This window comes from Lactuca virosa, chromosome 8, assembly GCF_052849685.1.
Source record: "Lactuca virosa cultivar CGN04683 chromosome 8, Lactuca_virosa_CGN04683_v6, whole genome shotgun sequence".
Taxonomy (NCBI): Eukaryota; Viridiplantae; Streptophyta; class Magnoliopsida; order Asterales; family Asteraceae; genus Lactuca; species Lactuca virosa.
This window is the reverse complement of record NC_136433.1, coordinates 153,029,862-153,046,785: the sequence shown is the minus strand read 5'-3', so window position 1 is coordinate 153,046,785 and position 16,924 is coordinate 153,029,862. Positions and strand designations below refer to the sequence as shown.

The 16,924-nt window shown below is 35.4% G+C and overlaps 2 protein-coding genes across 2 annotated transcripts; one reads left to right on the top strand and one right to left on the bottom strand.

Annotated features, from left to right (window-relative positions):
• The first annotated feature begins 5,464 nt into the window (after nucleotides 1-5,464).
• Nucleotides 5,465-7,299, top strand: LOC145134785 (putative WRKY transcription factor 32). Its single transcript, XM_079069616.1, has 5 exons — nucleotides 5,465-5,773; nucleotides 5,854-5,912; nucleotides 6,068-6,540; nucleotides 6,619-6,783; nucleotides 6,874-7,299. The coding sequence occupies exons 1-5, from the start codon at nucleotides 5,587-5,589 to the stop codon at nucleotides 7,151-7,153; spliced, it is 1,164 nt and encodes a 387-aa protein (XP_078925742.1). The 5' UTR covers nucleotides 5,465-5,586; the 3' UTR covers nucleotides 7,154-7,299.
• A 2,450-nt stretch (nucleotides 7,300-9,749) lies between these two features.
• Nucleotides 9,750-11,087, bottom strand: LOC145128790 (26S proteasome regulatory subunit). The gene is made up of 4 exons (XM_079063595.1): nucleotides 10,858-11,087; nucleotides 10,632-10,692; nucleotides 10,140-10,560; nucleotides 9,750-9,984 (listed from the first exon to the last, which is right to left on the bottom strand). Exons 1-4 carry the CDS (start codon nucleotides 10,996-10,998, stop codon nucleotides 9,963-9,965), a joined length of 645 nt encoding a protein of 214 aa, XP_078919721.1. The 5' UTR covers nucleotides 10,999-11,087; the 3' UTR covers nucleotides 9,750-9,962.
• Nucleotides 11,088-16,924: the final 5,837 nt, after the last annotated feature.

The window sequence follows — 16,924 nt, the reverse complement described above, 5'->3', positions numbered from 1 at the left end:
AATAAGTACTTGGGCTATTATTATGGGTTATATAAGTATTTTTTTAACGCTTATATAATAGTAATAATAGCTAGACTATTAATTAGTCTCGACGAATAATAGACTAAACTCTAGTGGTAATAATATTAGGTTTCGTCGAAGGAAATTTTTTTTTTTAAGAAGCGAAGCGTTGTCTGAGTTCAGAATCACCACCTTTTCAAGTGAGTGCATGGTCCCTTTCATCTTACACATAGATATGAAGTATTTTATATAAATTACGTGCTATGTGTGCATATTATCTGAATACTTGCTGTCTATGATGGATGAATGATTCTATACATGTTTTAAATGATTTAAATATATATTTATTTTATATCTACAAATATGTTGGGATAAAACATGGGTAGATGAAATAGTTGGTGTGTGATGAAATAAAATGATGAGAGATAGGTGATAATAGGAAGGTGATGATAATTAGGTGATGATGAATCGGTGATGTAGGATGAAAGATACTATAACCTTGGCTGTCAATGTGGAGATGTAGTCATCTACCAGAGTATAGATGGCGACCACGGACTATTCTAGACAACCCCGTGGAAACACCAGCAGACTTATAACCTGTAGGTGATGAATTACGAGTTCAGGCGATGTTGTGACTGCGTATTCATGTGATGATACTCTAACCCTTACTATGAATACGAGTCCAGGCGACGTTGTAACTACGTATTCATGCCTTAGGAACGAGCATATAAGGAAATGTGAGGTAAAAAGATGAGAGGTAAAAATGATATAGGAGATGACCCTTAAGATAATTCTTTAAGGAATATTAAAGAAGATAACGGGGATGAGTAATTGGGTTGATTGTTTGATTGTTTAAACATAATAATTATATTATTGTGGATTGAAAACCCTATGTACTCACCAGGTTTCCCAACCTGACCCACTCAAGCTTATTTGTATCACAGGTGTCGATATGAAGCTACTTTAAACTGAGAGATTTAAAAGAGATGTAGATCACTAGTGTAAATGAATGTAAGTTCTGTTTATGCTTATGTTTCTGTATTGACGTTGACATCCTAATGTTTTGAAAATGAATGAAATACATTTCTTCGGAAATGATTTGATAACGTATTTATCATGTTTTTCTGGGAACAAATTCCGCAACATTTTTATTAAAAGAGGTACTCTGATTTTTATAAAGCATAAACAAAATCGGTCTTTTCTGGCCGTGAAAACGGGGATGTCACAGCGATTGTGGATCGTAAGATCAAGGTTCTGAGGAACAAGGAGGTGTCCCTGGTTCAGGTCCAGTGGCAACATCGGAGAGGGTCCGAGCTGACTTGGAAGCCGAAGCTGGAGATGCGGGAGCGACATCCAGAGTTATTTGCAGAGCGAGACTTCGAGGACGAAGTCTGATTCTAGTGGGGGGGAATTGTAACATCCAGATTCCCAGGTATTCTATGTTATTCATTTATTTTGAGTTTGAGAGAAGGACTCGACGAGTCGACGCCTAGACTCGTCGAGTAGGATCGCGATTTGCTGATTGTATTAATGAATGGACTCGACGAGTCGGCAGGGTGACTCGACGAGTCCGTGCTGGCGGCAGAAACCCTAAATCTTTGGGCATGTACTCTATTTAAGGGTCCTTATAGCCCTCATTTGCGGCTACCAGTCCAGAAAGAGAAACCCTAGAGAGCTTGGGCGAGTTGTGTGTGAGAGCAAGCCATTTTAATCCTTTTTGGTGTTGTTTTGCAAACAAGAAGGTGTTTCCAGCTAGAGGAGGTCAAGATTGCTAATCCGTGGTTTTCAAGCTTGGATCTGCAGTATTGAGGTAGAAAATCGAACTCTCCTTCTGTTTTGGTTAAGATCTATGAATCTAGGGTTTTCTATACCCTTTTTATGGCTTGAATTGATGAGTTTATGGTCCCTTTATGTGTTAGACTTCAGATCTGGACCCATAGAGGTCCAGAGAGCATTATCCATCTTGCTTTATGAAGTGTTATGGAAGGAATGAACTTAGGTTGCCATTTTTGAGGCTATTTCTTCAAAAGGAACCATATATGTGTTGCATGAGTGTAAAATTTTCACCTTTACGTGATTAGTGGGTATGGAAAGGTCAGATCTATAGGTTAGAGAAGCAGATATGACCTCAGAAGGTCATTTGAGTGTTGCCATGGACGCTACTCGCCGAGTTCATAAGTGGACTCGACGAGTCGAGTCGGAGTTGCCCCGCGATTCGTGACAGGAGTAACCTGTCGAGTGAAGGGATGACTCGACGTGCCAAGTGAGGCTAGAAGGATTCAGAGGACCCGCATGGACTCGTCGAGTCGCCCATGTGCACTCGATGAGTCGGGTTAAAGTTTGACTGTTGACTTCAGTTGACCTTAGGGTTTTGGTCAAGCTGATTCAGGAGAGTTCAGGGAGGGGTAGAATGGCCTTCTACCCAATCTTTAGAGATGAGACTATGAGAGGGTATTGATCAGGAATGTTATTCGGATGATAGGAGGAGGCTAGGTCGGGACGTCAAGCACGAGAGTTTATCCGACTTCGTACGAGGTGAGTCTTCTCACTATACTGTACCTAGGATGGTACTTATGTGTGACTGGAAGGTCTTATATGCTATGAGATGTATGTGTTGTATGCTGTTATATGATATGTATGTGTTATGTATGTTATGAATGAGAAGGACCGGAAGGTCATTATGATGTGGACCGGAAGGTCATGATGATATGGACCGGAAGGTCATTACGGGTAGGACCGGAAGGTCTACCAGGGTTGTGGGACGGAAGTCCTCTGAGACACAGTGACCGGAAGGTCTTATAGCCTTGAGTGGCGTATGTGCGTATGTGGTATTTTGGGGAACTCACTAAGCATTTATGCTTACAGTTGTTGTGTTATGTGTTTCAGGTACTAGCGAGGATCGCGGGAAGGCGCCGGCATGATCCGTACACACTCATGGAGTTTATGTCTTGAGATTCTGGGATATGTTTTGTTATGATAACATTGGATACATTATGTTTTGATATTACCTTATGAATAAAAGTATGTTTTAAAAATGAAAAATTGTTTTGGAAATTTACGTTGTTACACTTGGAAACGGGGTGTTACAACTCTCCCCCACTTAAATTAGATTTCGTCCTCAAAATCATTCCTTACCCTCCTTTACATGCTAAACCACTCAAGTAACATGGCCACAACCCCGTGCACACCCTAGCCTTCCCAGGGTAACCATAACCAACCCTCGTAGGGTTCTAAAACCCGAAGATGAACGAATTCCTTGCAACATGATCATGTTTACTCCGTCTGAGATTTGTAGTCTCGAGAGTCGAGATGGTATGACTCCCTGACAGACCGCCCATACTGAATCATTATCATTGAATCCAATCCACTTGTCTCTTAACTGACTACTCAACTTCTGATAACTCTAGGTTCTCACTAGAAAACAGAGTCACAGGCCTAATTATCCTTGCAACTCACTTATACTTGGCCAAGGCTCAGATAATCCCGTTGTGAGTGGCTTAGTATAACCCAAGCAATCTGTTACCCATCCATACCTGAAATTCTAAAACACTAATACTAATACTGCCAAAACACTAAAACTGCCCGAAACAGCATGCTGCCACATGGCTGCTTTCCAAAATCTACCGAGACCTCCCTGGTCTCAATTCGCTCACCAGCCATCTGAAATAACAGGTTTCAGCTCGATTACGGAGCCAAATGACTCCCACGCAGCCGCTCTACACGAATTCCGAACGAAATCCTTGTCTGTCAATAGTTTCCACTAGTTATCATGCCACTGTGGCTCTAGCGACCTTCTGATCTAACAGATCGGGTCCATAGGTCGACACCTGACGTCACCAAATCCAAGGCTAAAAGTGATTGCTACATGACCAATGGTAGCCTTATATCACAAACGACCTTAAGCAGTCCATTATTTCCTTGATCTCGTAAATGTAGTGGCATTCCTACAATCTTATCACTGACTAAACCAGGTCTAATCCCTCTGGGGAAATCCATAAACCAATCTGTGGTTTTGCCACGCCCTTACTGCTGCACCCGAACTGATGGGTACTACTGTTCCCTCCACGATCCAACACACTCCCATGCTATCTACTAACCTAGTGAATGCTACAGCTACACCCGCAAACTTACAACACTCTAGCACAATCTGCCAACCTTGTGAATGCTACGACTACACCCGCAGACTTACAACACTTCTAGCACTATCTGCTAACCTTGTGAATGCTACGGCTACACCTGCAGACTTACAACACTTCACACATTATCTGGCTGCTAGTGAATGCTACGGTTACACCCGCAGCCTTACAACACTTTCCACACTATCTCAATCGCGGATTACTAATCCGAACACATCCTACATCGAGCACACGCACACGATCTAACATCCAACTGAACTTGAGTCCTAACTGGAGCTCTAACCTGGTTCCCGAAACCTGTTATCTGATGCCAAGGAAAAGCATGAACCAAATATTAGAACGTTTTCTAAACTCTCAACTCACCCAATCCTCAACCTAGACGACCACTCGACCGCCTTCCTCCTTGGCGTGGATGCAAAACTCATCCTAGTTTTACACCTATTACTGCTCCTAAATACCTGATTGATTCTCCCCCGCTTAGATTCGACCAGTCCAGAAATTATCCTTTTAACCCCCACGATCTCAATTATGACATATTCAGCCCTTCCTTCTCTTTTTCTTTCAAATTTACCTAAATAGTCCCTCCTCTAGGAAATAATTTCAATATAAGTCCAAAAACTACAAAACGAGCCCAATTGATTATCCTTTAGCCATATGTTCAAATATTATTTCCACTACGAATCCCGAAGGCACCCTTTAGACCTCCAAAACCAATTATAATGTCAGTTACACACTTTTCACTAAACTCTTATTTGAATATATTCATATATCGGAATAAAATAATACTTAAAACACATCTTCAAATTTTAAGATTTGACTTGGAAACAGGGTGTTACAGGTGGGGTTGATAAGTGGGCCCAATTTTATATTTAATAAAAATAATAATTTTAAAAAGTGAAAGAAAAATGAAAACTAAATTTATTAAGGGTATAATAGTCTTTTTAGTTTAGACAGAGACCAAAATTGTAAGTAAACTAGCTCAAATAACCACCAATAAAAAAAAATCGAGGTTTGGACTAAACCTCGGAAAAAATGCATACCATAGGGACCATTTTTGCAATTTTATATATATATATATATATATATATATATATATATATATATATATATATATATATATATATATATATATATATATATATATATATATATATATATATATATATATATATAACAAAAACTTTTAGCATTGAAAGAAATTAAAAAAAAAATTTGATCAAGTAAAGTCAATTAAAACCCAAAGGGTAAAAAGGTGAAAATACTTTACATTTTTTATGCTCTAGACTTACTTTCTAGAGCGATTATTACTATTGTACTTGACATTTTACAGAGTTACGGGCCCTGCCAAAATGACTTTTCTTCTCCGGACAATCACTCACACTTGACACTCTTACCAAAGAAATCCCATCAAATTCTCATTTTTTTCACTACTTGATTCCCAAATTCCGCCATGGATGATGACAGTGATCGGAGCTCCGAAGCAACACAACTGGAAGAAAATACAACAGCGGAAGATATGATGCACCACGATCACGACGACGATGATGATCAGAGTGACGCTACTCCATTACAGTATTCTCCTATGTCACCCGAGGAAGATTCAGCTACTTCTCAATCTCTAACCCTAGCAGTATCTGGTACGTAAGTTCGATTTTCTGTAAACTTAACCGATTATGATGTTGTTGTTGTTGTTGTTGAAGTATGCGTATGTGTTTAGATTTGTCAGAGGTGCCGATAAAATACGAGATGCAACGCGATGAGTTGGAGCGTTTGAAGGTATACCACTACCGAGCTTCAATTTTGTGCATTTTACATTATCCATTAAGTAATCGGAAGCTTCAATTTGATTATGATACTGGAATTAACTGAAATTAAGAAGAATCGCAGTTACATTACATACATAATGTTTTCTATTTGATTTTGTCACTCAGAATCAACTTCAAGGAAGTCACCAAGAAGCCCTAGCAACTGTTATAGCTCAAGCTGCTCGTGCTCGTTCCAAGATTCAGATTTCAAATTCACAAGGGCAAATTCAGTTGAATAATGCTGATGTGGCAGAAGTGAAGCAGAACAACACCATTGATGTTCCTAGATCTTTATCTGCGTCACACAATGTTAAGACACAGATTGATGGATATAACTGGAGAAAATATGGTCAGAAACAAGTGAAAAGTCCTCAAGGCTCAAGAAGCTACTACAAATGCACATACAGTGATTGTGATGCTAAGAAGATGGAATCATGTGATGAATACAATTCTGTTACAAAGTTAGTTTACAAAGGCCAACACAAACATGATCCACCTACGAAAATAGTCTCTAATGGAAGCAAGATTTTATCATCTCCAAAAAGAAAATCAATCTCAACACCTGGATTGAAATTAAGCAATTCACAACAAAACCAGAGGCAAGTTAACTACTAAACTCATGCTATTTATCTTTTCCCTCATTATATATGGTATTAATATTGATTACATATAAACAGAGTGAAGAAAAGCAAAAGCAATGGAGAGAGTCATGATTGTATTCTGAAAAATCCAAAAAAACCAAAGTTTATTGTTCATGCAGCCGATGATGTTGAAATATCAGCTGATGGTTACAGATGGAGGAAGTATGGACAGAAGATGGTGAAAGGAAATCCTCATCCCAGGTCTATTTAGTGCTGAATGATTCCAACCTGTAAATAACTGTATCAAACGTGCTGAATGCTGACTGATCGATTTGTTTTGTTTGTGGTTAGGAACTATTACAAGTGTACATGTGCGGGATGTGGGGTGACAAAACATATTGAAAAGGCGAATGATGGAACATCGAATATAGTAATTACATATAAAGGAGTTCATGATCATGATAAGCCTGTGCCAAAGAAAAGACGTGGTCATCCTCATGCTCATGCTCATGGTGTTGTTACTTTTTCACCTTCTTCTAACATGTTATCAACACAAGTTTCTGGGGCTGAATCGGTTAAGAGGATTGAATCTACTCCAACACTTGTGAGTGTTGGTTTTGAAATCAAGTAACCATTTTGGTTCTTTAAGGTTTAGGTTATATATAAATATGTTGTTGTGTAGTAGTCTTAGGTATTGGATGGAAGGAATGAATTTAGCAATTCTATTAACAATTATAAAAACGATGATGATCTATATAATCCACTGATTCAATATTAGGTGCTTGGATTGGATTTTAAAGGCGTTTAAAGTTTAAACAACAACAAAAAGAATGGAAATTATTCTGAATCTATGTATTAGATGTGTGTAATGGATGGATAATATAAGAGTTTTTGTTGGATGTTGTGCAATTTCTGTTGAACCAAAGTCATACATAGATAGACATGGAAAATAATATAATTCGGTAATATATTAATATGGATGTAATTATTTATAATTTTGTTAAATAGAAACTTGACAATCAAATTGATGAAAATGTAGATAATGACAAAGCAATAAAAACTAGGGATAATGACTTATATTTTTCGATTTGTACACATTTGGTCATGAGTTTTTTTTCGTCTACATTTACCCATTCAATTTGTTAAACTGTACACATTCAATTTGATATCGTATGAAGAAGTTACAACGTTCAGAACACAAGACCTAAGTCAAACCACAAGATCTACGCAACCAAGCAGTCGAGGTCGCGATGGACATAAGTATCAAAAATCTCAAACACCTCATCAATGATTGTCTCACGTAAGTTGTCGTGAGAAAAACCTAAAGAAATCATTCATAAGTACTGAATGAGTACAAAAACAAAAATGACTTATTTTGAAACAAAAAATATGAAGGACTAAATGTGTACAAAAATATTAAGGACTAAATGTGTACAAAATGAGAAATATATTACCCTATTAAGTTATTTTTCCCGACTAACCTGTAGTAACCAGTCATAAGGACTGAATGTGTACAGTTTAACAAGTTAAAAGGGTAAATGTGGACGAAAAAAAACTTAGTGACCAAATGTGTACAAATCGAAAAATATATTAACCTTTTTAGTCATTATCCCTAAAAACTATAATGAAAAACAAATTTATTTTCTTTTAACCAAAAAATGTTTATTTCTAGTTGTATACTTTTATCAATTACTTGTATCATTTATTTTTCCATTAATTTATACGTCTATGTTTTCAAACATGTGTCAAATTTATATTATTGTATATCTATTAATTTGGCTTACAAATGTAGAAATTAGTTAAAAAATAATGATATAAAAATTAAACAAATTTTAATATAGAAATACATTGTATTTCTATTAATATATAATAAAAAAGCATTAGATGTACCCCACTACACCATGAGGTAGGGTGAGGTGGCATTGGGAGAATTGGTGGAACACCAAGCCATCTGGTGTGATAACGACGGCTAACTCCACCGCAAGAACAAAAACCACTACAACTCTTCTCTTCTTTCCATTGCTTTGACGCTTAGGCTGGAGGGAGTGGGACTCGCCAGCAGCTCGCTATGAATGCCAAACCCACTCCCAACAAAAATGTTAGACTGCTCGTTAAAATTGGTGTGCCAACCCACTAGCTGAGATGAAAGAGAAAATAGAGATGAAAAAGAAAATAGAGGAGAAATGGGCTCTAATTGGTTGCTTATTTTTTCTTTTTTCTTTTTCCAAAATGAAATAACATAATATTTAGTTGCTACCACTTTCTATAAATTTACAACTTCATGCTATCAATATCATCATCTTATCCTACGTGGCTTAAAAAATCCTATGTGGAAGCACTCCCTATAGTCTTATAGATTACAATATCACATTGCTTCATATTTATTAAAAGATATATTAAAGTGTAGGAAAATAAGGAATGATCATTTCCTACGTCCAAGTGATGTCGGGTGGATTAATGGACCGAGTTTGATACCACATGGGTTTAAAATGACTTCAAATCTTTGAACCTATTAAATTTATCTCTTACAATTATGCCCATATATATATATATATATATATATATATATATATATATATATATATATATATATATATATATATGAAGTTTTCCCTGAAAGTCTCATTACCTACTCATAATTCAATATACATACAGTTGATCAAATTATTTACAGAGAAATTTTTAATTTTACCATTCACACCTATCACCTATGCTTTATGCGAACTTGAACCTTTAACTTTTAACTTTTAAGGCTTTTCAAACAAACTAATATATTCTAACATTTGCGTTGTTAAACGATTTTCGTCAAAAAGATTTGTCTATACAAATAAAAATGTTTTAATATTTTGGAGCAAATTACATAAGAGGCATATATTTTGATTTTTTTTTTTTTTTTTTTTTTTGACATTTAACCGCTATGTCAACCACTTTGACTTGCTATACCAGGTTAAACTTTAAAGTGTTACAATAAAAAAAAACTGCCAAAATTTAATGGCGGACTAGTGTCAAAAATTTCACTAAAGCAACTAAATTTGACAAAATTTTCTATTGTGAACACTTTAACACGTTATGAGATGTCCAAGTGTTTGACATAGAAAAGGAAATTTACACATAGGCGGCTTTCATAACCGAAACCGAAACATATTGGTTAAACCACAAAAATGACCAAAATATAGTAGCTTTTAAGTATTTTGCCCAATAATTTACAAGTTCATAAGAGAATGATAGCAACAAACCAAAAACACATCCAAAATGCACTAATTGACAACACCACCATATCAAGCATTTGCATTCGTCATTGGATGAACAAAATGCAGTCAAGCCTAGAATTTTTTTTTTTTTTTTAACATTATTGCATGACTAAAAAGTATCCAAGTTTCAACTAACATTGTTTCTTGCTACACTTATGCATATCTCATGAACATCCATTACATTACACATCACAAGATCCGGAAATTGCATCTGCAAGAAGTCAGGAACAAGTATTTCAGAGTTAGCTACTGTGTTTCCTTTTTACACTTAAGCTATATAAGTATATATAGATATAGATATAGATATTTTTTTCTTCAACTTAACACAGAAGGAAGAAACAATATTTAGAGAAGAAAGTTACATACCCAAGCAAGCCACGACCTCGCCATGTTCTAGGAGTAACAGTCAAGTTAATTGAAGTCCCGTGCCTCATAACTATCATAGAAACAGGATGATTTTGATTCATCTGTGCTTCAGAAGCAAGCTTTGGTAGCAAATTATCACCATATTCAACATTCCCAAATTTAACAATTTGATCTCCAAGTTGTAACCCATCTTCTGCTGCTGGAGATTCCTCACTGATCTCATCCACCATTGCAAAAGGTCTGCTCACATCCACATCCACATCCATGACACTGATCGAGCCTCCAGACATATCATGCACAACTTGGCTATTGGAACCAGAGTCCATTGCAGATGAGGATTTAGGAGTCACGCGTGCTGAATGCAGAAGCTCTATTTTGTGGCCTATTTTGTCAGTTGTATCCTTGTGATCATTTCGAAGCTCTGTAACATATTAATAGGATTGAGATTAATGTCTCAATATGATGAGAATGATACTGAACAAAGTCACAGACCTGCAAGTTTATGTCGATCTGCTCGCACTACTGGAATGTCGAGGTCAGATCTTGGAAACCCCTGCAGAAAGTAAGAAATTCAAGTGAACTCCAATGGCAAATGCTCGTGATATCGATTTTATATTCAGAGAGCAATTTCTTCCTCTTCAAGTAAAGTTTGAACATATACGAATTCAATAGGATTACAGTGATTATAACTAATCAAAGAAATATGAGAAGTAATTGCCTCAGAGTCGACGAGATTGCCGGAAAGTCCGGGACCGCCGGGCTGACAAAGACGCTCGATGATAACGTTCATCTCCGCTTCCAAACCGCTCCTTTTCTCCATCAGTTTCTTGATCTCCGACTTTAAATCCGTTGCCACCATTTTTACTGTGAGCTCCTCCGATTGAAAATTTTCTTCTGTGTGGCGTTAGGGTTCGGGCTTTTGGGAGCTCGTAAATCGTAATAAGCAATAACTTGATGAACGGTAGTTAAGTTACACCTCGAGTCCTTGTACTATTGATATTATAAACTTTCGACCTTAAAGTTTTTTTTTTTTTTTTTTCTAATAATAATAATAATAATAATAATAATAATAATAATAATAAACGACCATCTTTAACCCATTTTAATAAGTCAAAGTGATTGCCGTTTAATTAAAAGGATCTCTTAATTAAATGAATTGGGTATGATTGAAAATTTTCGACAAGGTTTCAACTAATTAAACTAACACATTTAAATTTAATAAATTTTTATATTTTATACTTATTTACTATGAGTATTTAATTATTTAATATTTATTTTCATCAAATTTCTATGTTTTTACTGGATTTTCACTAAATCGATTCATAATCGATATGCAATTATATTGACCTAATCTAACATCCATAATGAAATTCGGTTAATTTAATTAGACAGATTTAACCAAATTGTTTTCAGATCAAATACAAATCCAAATTGAATAATTGGTTTTGTTGTGCATCTCTATTCTCTAATATCCGAGTAGTTACGCCACGAAACAACAACACATGGAAATGTGAGACATTTTGTAAAAGTGCAAATTTAGGGGGTGGGGTGGGGACAAAATTTGCTTATTTAAAACAACTTATGATTATTTATAAAAATGGTTATTAGTTTACCAAAACGTAGTTTTAGAAAAAATGTTTTGATTAATTTATTCGGTATCAAAACGAAATAAGTTGATAAGTTATTTTTAATGTTTTGCAAACTCTTATTTTATGTGCAATAATGAAACAATTTATCAAAAACTCATTAAAAATCAATAAGTGAGTAGGAAACGACTTATCAAAACTTATTATTTAAGTCAATAAGTGCTCATGCAATTTTTTTTCTCCAAGCACTAAAAACTCATTACTATTAGTGTTAAACCGAAATAAGTCAATAAACATTTCAAATAAGCAATTCCAAACATAAAGTTAGACAAATGTTGTGTTTGACTAATTTATCAATAATTCAGGAGTAGAGTATCTTAAATGAACCCCCATATATGTATGTGGGTGTAGTGTGTGTTGACCTTCACACACACATGTCCCATCATGTTACCCCCATATATGTGTGTGGGTGTAGTGTGTGTTGACCTTCACACACACATGTCCCATCATGTTGAGTTTTTTAGTAACAACCATAATTTAATTCAAATAGTTAATAAAAAGCTAACACCCAAAACAATCAAATTATCCTCAATTGAACGAGAGTATAAATACCGGATAGATGTTTTTCAATATTTTAAAAAAATTTTGGTCTTTATTTTAACTCATCTACCTCCACCATACATAATAAAAGAGTAGTTTTCATTTGACACGTGTCAGTATAATACAAATTCAAATTTATTATATGCCACGTGTCAATCACTTGGAGCTCCTCAATTTATTTTTCCTTGTCTAAACTTATTTTTCTACATTCCCTAAAAATCAGCAATTACCCTTATTCTAAATTTAAACAAAATATTTGGTCGGAAAATAAACAAAAAGAATCCTTATGATCCTGCTCAATATTTTTGCTCTTCAATCCTTGCTGATTTTCTTGATTGATAGTTTGATACAAATCGAAAATTCAGCGTTAAAATTATCTCAAGAAACCGTCATCCTAATGTCATTTAATCAGGAATGAAATCCCATTCTAAACAATCTCCAAATCCCTCATCGCTCCATCTCTCGTCCTCAAACCCTAATTATATGTATATGCAGCTTTATATTCAACCTTCTTTTGATTGATCGAATTAAAACCAAAGTTACTTAAGCACATGTCACATTAGGTGCATAGAGTTTTGGTTTCCAGTTGTTTTTTCTTCAACTGGAGAAGGTTCTGCCATCTAAAATACTTCGATTTATTTTGTGCTTCAGTTATTATCTTTGTTTGGTTTTGAAATCGGTGTTTCCTTGCAGCAAGAAATTATGGATTCGCCTCATTTTAATCAAACATGGGGTGTAGTTTGGTTACATACGAAATAGGTGCAAATAGGAATAACAGACCAGTTATGGTACTCTCTCTGAATTGTATTTACACTACAAGAAAAACGCGATTTTGCTAGGGAAGGTCGCTATGGAACGTATTTTCGTTGTTAATCTGCAATGGATCGTGCCATGGAATGTCGTTCCATAGCAATTTTGCTACCACATTGTCTACGAATTTTATTTCTGGTAGCGAGAATGGGACTTGCTAGGGAAACTGCTACCGACTCCATATCCGTTGGTATTATGCTACCGATATTTCTATGGAACAAAAATTCGTAGCAATTTGCCAACGACATTTGTTACCAAATCACTTTCTGTTGTACTGCTGCTATGGAATTAATTATCGTGGCTACTATGCAACGGAGTTTGTGACGGAAACCAATTTCATATTTGAATTGCTATGAAAGTATCATTCGTAGGTATTTGCTAGGGAATTCTACTATGGAATTTGATTTCGTTTGCTTGTTTTGCTATAGAACAAAAAGTCTAGCTAATTTGTGACGACATTTGTTACGAAATTATATTCCATAACAACGTTGATAAGGAGTAGTTCAATTTCATAGATATTTAGCTATGGAAATTTGTACCGGCAATAAAACCCGTGAAATCATCAAGTTCATGATGGTATGTATGGTTTGTTTTTTTGTTGGGATGTTGTATGCTTAATTAATTTTTTTATTCTATAAATAAATTATTATTATGATCAATGGAATTTGTAGGATATGGTTTGAATGATATGTTTTTGAATTGGTAATATATTTTGTTTGTTTTATCGTATTTTATATGTATTTAATAATAGGAAAGAAAAAACATCTGCTATTATATATGTTTATGTTATCTTGAATATTTTCTAGCATTTCAATGTAAAAAAATTGGATTATAGCATAAACGATTACTTAATTGGATATTTAATGAAAATATTGTACATACGTACAAATATCTCAAAAACACATATATCCCTTTTAGTAAATGCTTTCCATGTACCAAGGAATGATAAAATTTCATTTTATTTAGTTAATTATCTTGAAGGGCACTAATACATACATAACATCACATTAATTTACCAATTCGCAAGCAAAAATTAAAAAGTATACAATGTAACCATCCTTTTGTAAAGAAACAAAAACATCTAGTCATTATCTTCTTCCTCCTCTTCTTCTTCATCTGTCACACCCCCGAACCAGACGGCGGAAACGTCCGGGGGCTCGTGTGACTATGTGACAAACCGAAACATTTTCCGTTTCCGTTATGCGATTGCCATTAATAAAATTTGAATTTTATTAAAATTCCGTCAAACTTCTTGGTTTAAAAAATCATCTAGTTTTATATAATTAAATTTATATACGAGTCAGAACCAAAATCGCGCGAAAACCCGAAGTTCCTTGAAAATCAAACAATTTCCAGCCTAAGTGAGTTTACGGCCGTAAATTCGTTTACGGCCGTACACCCATTTACGGCCAGCGAACCCCCACCACCCCAGACTATATATATGAGACCCCCACCCTCATTTTGACCTTCTTGGCCGAAAAATCTCTTCTTCTCTCTCTAAAACTCTTGATCGTAAGCACCTAAAACACCCTCATTTTTCCGGAAAATCATCGAGAATCACCATTGGGAGTCATTTCGGGGCATTTAGAACGCGTTTTCATCGAAATCCAACGTCACTGTTCTTGAGTTTACGGCCGTACACACTTCGTATCTTCATATCTTCAAAGGCCATAAACCCTGTTCTTGAGTTTACGACCGTAAACTCGTCGAATCTTCAAAGGCCGTAAACCCTTCAAAAGACAGTTTACGACCGTAAACCCTGTTCACGGCCGTAAACCCAGTTCACGGCCGTACACACTTTTTAAGTGGTGCGATTTTCTGAAAATCCACTTTCCTCGATTCGATCACGTCCCGGTAACATTTCTTAACCGAAAGCAAGTGTTTTCCTAACACATTATCTAACGAAATCGCTAATTTAGATACATTTATGTATTTAATTGTTATTAGGATTCCGTTAAGTGCCGCGCTACGACTCGAGGGCCATCATTCAGTCTGTTGAATCGACACTTGTGCACAGCTAACAGTGAGTTCATACCCCTACGCTTTTCATGATTTTTAAACGTTTTCAGGGGGAATACAAGCCAAACACAAATGATTTTGTGAAACTAATACAAAAGGACTTTTAACAAGTATAAAACTTATGCAATTGATTCAGACAAACGATTTTCACGTTTTTATAAAATATTTAGATATTTTATCCCCTTTTGTGCTATGTTGAGCATAAGGGGCGTTTTCCACATACAATCATGATTGCATAGTTTTTAGATCAATATACGAACCGGATATACTATATTCATGCAAACTATAATATGTATAGTTTGGGGTTTTCAATACACTGAGTTATACATTGCTAAACATATAAACTATGACAGATTTAGTTTATGATATACACTACTACAAGAGTACACACTTAATAATTATTTAAGTATAATTATTATTTTATACAACATTCTAACAGATTTAAATACAAGAGAACGATACAGAGTTACACGTAAACTAGATTATACAGAATTGTGAGACACTACTTCAAAACGGTACCCTTAGGTGTACTGAATTAAATCCTATCACAGTATAGCCAGAGTCTCCTGGAGGTAGAGCGTGAGATTTGTAAATAGATCTATTCGGGACTGAAAATCTCACACCTGAACTGCTAGCTACAGTTAGGAAGGCATGCATGGGGTGACAAATGTCATAACATCTGACGCCTGAAGAACGTCGTAGAGGTCACTAGGTCATATCAAGCATGGTTATACGACTCACAATAAGTATAAACTAACCTTTGTTTACAGGATTTCATTCTTCATTAGTTTTATTTTAATTAATAGAACTATTATACATTACACTGGAGGATTCCAGGGATACAACAACTGGTTTTATTTTAAATAATAAAACTACTATACATACTGGTGGTAGCCATGGTTTTCAAACAGAACATACTATACATACTGGTGGTAGCCAGGGTATTCAAACAGAACATACTATACATACTGGTGGTAGCCAGGGTTTTCAAACAGAACATACAATACATACTGATGGTAGCCAGGGTTTTCAAACTGAACATTACATACACAGAGGTTTTCATACATAATTCATCATACTATACATATTGGTAGTAACCAAGCATACAAACTGATATGTTTTATACTACAGAGGATACCTTAACAAACTTCCATAGAAGGAACTTGTAACATCATATTTTTACTAAAGAAAATATCGGATTTTCTTGGAAACATACGAACATTTTACAAGATACATCAATAAGTTTCCATTACAAAACATAGCTTATGAACTCACCAGCTTTATGCTGATACTCTTTCAAACTGCTTGTATTCTCAGGAAGTCAATAGACAGCTACCTTCCGGAGTTCTGAGAAAACGAAGAGTATGGAGTCATGTCTTTTTATTTTGCTTATACTTCGATGTATGGAATCAAATTAAACAGATGTAAACCTTTTTCATTCACGTATTCAATGTAATGGTTGTGTTTACTATGATTGTTATGATACAATTGTTGTGATACTACACATGACGTCCTCCACCCCCGAACGTTTTCGCCGTTCCGGTTTGTGGGTGTGACAGACTATAAATTGAAATATCATCACAATGAATATACATGAAACATAACACAATCGTCACCAACATTACATATAACAACTGGCATTGTTCACATCAAGTACATTGTTTTACATTACATAATCCGAAGACATAAGTTGTACGAAAATTGACATATGCATAAAAGAAATCCCAAAATACTGTCGACAATTCTTCAGCTTAACGATTACCTGAGAAT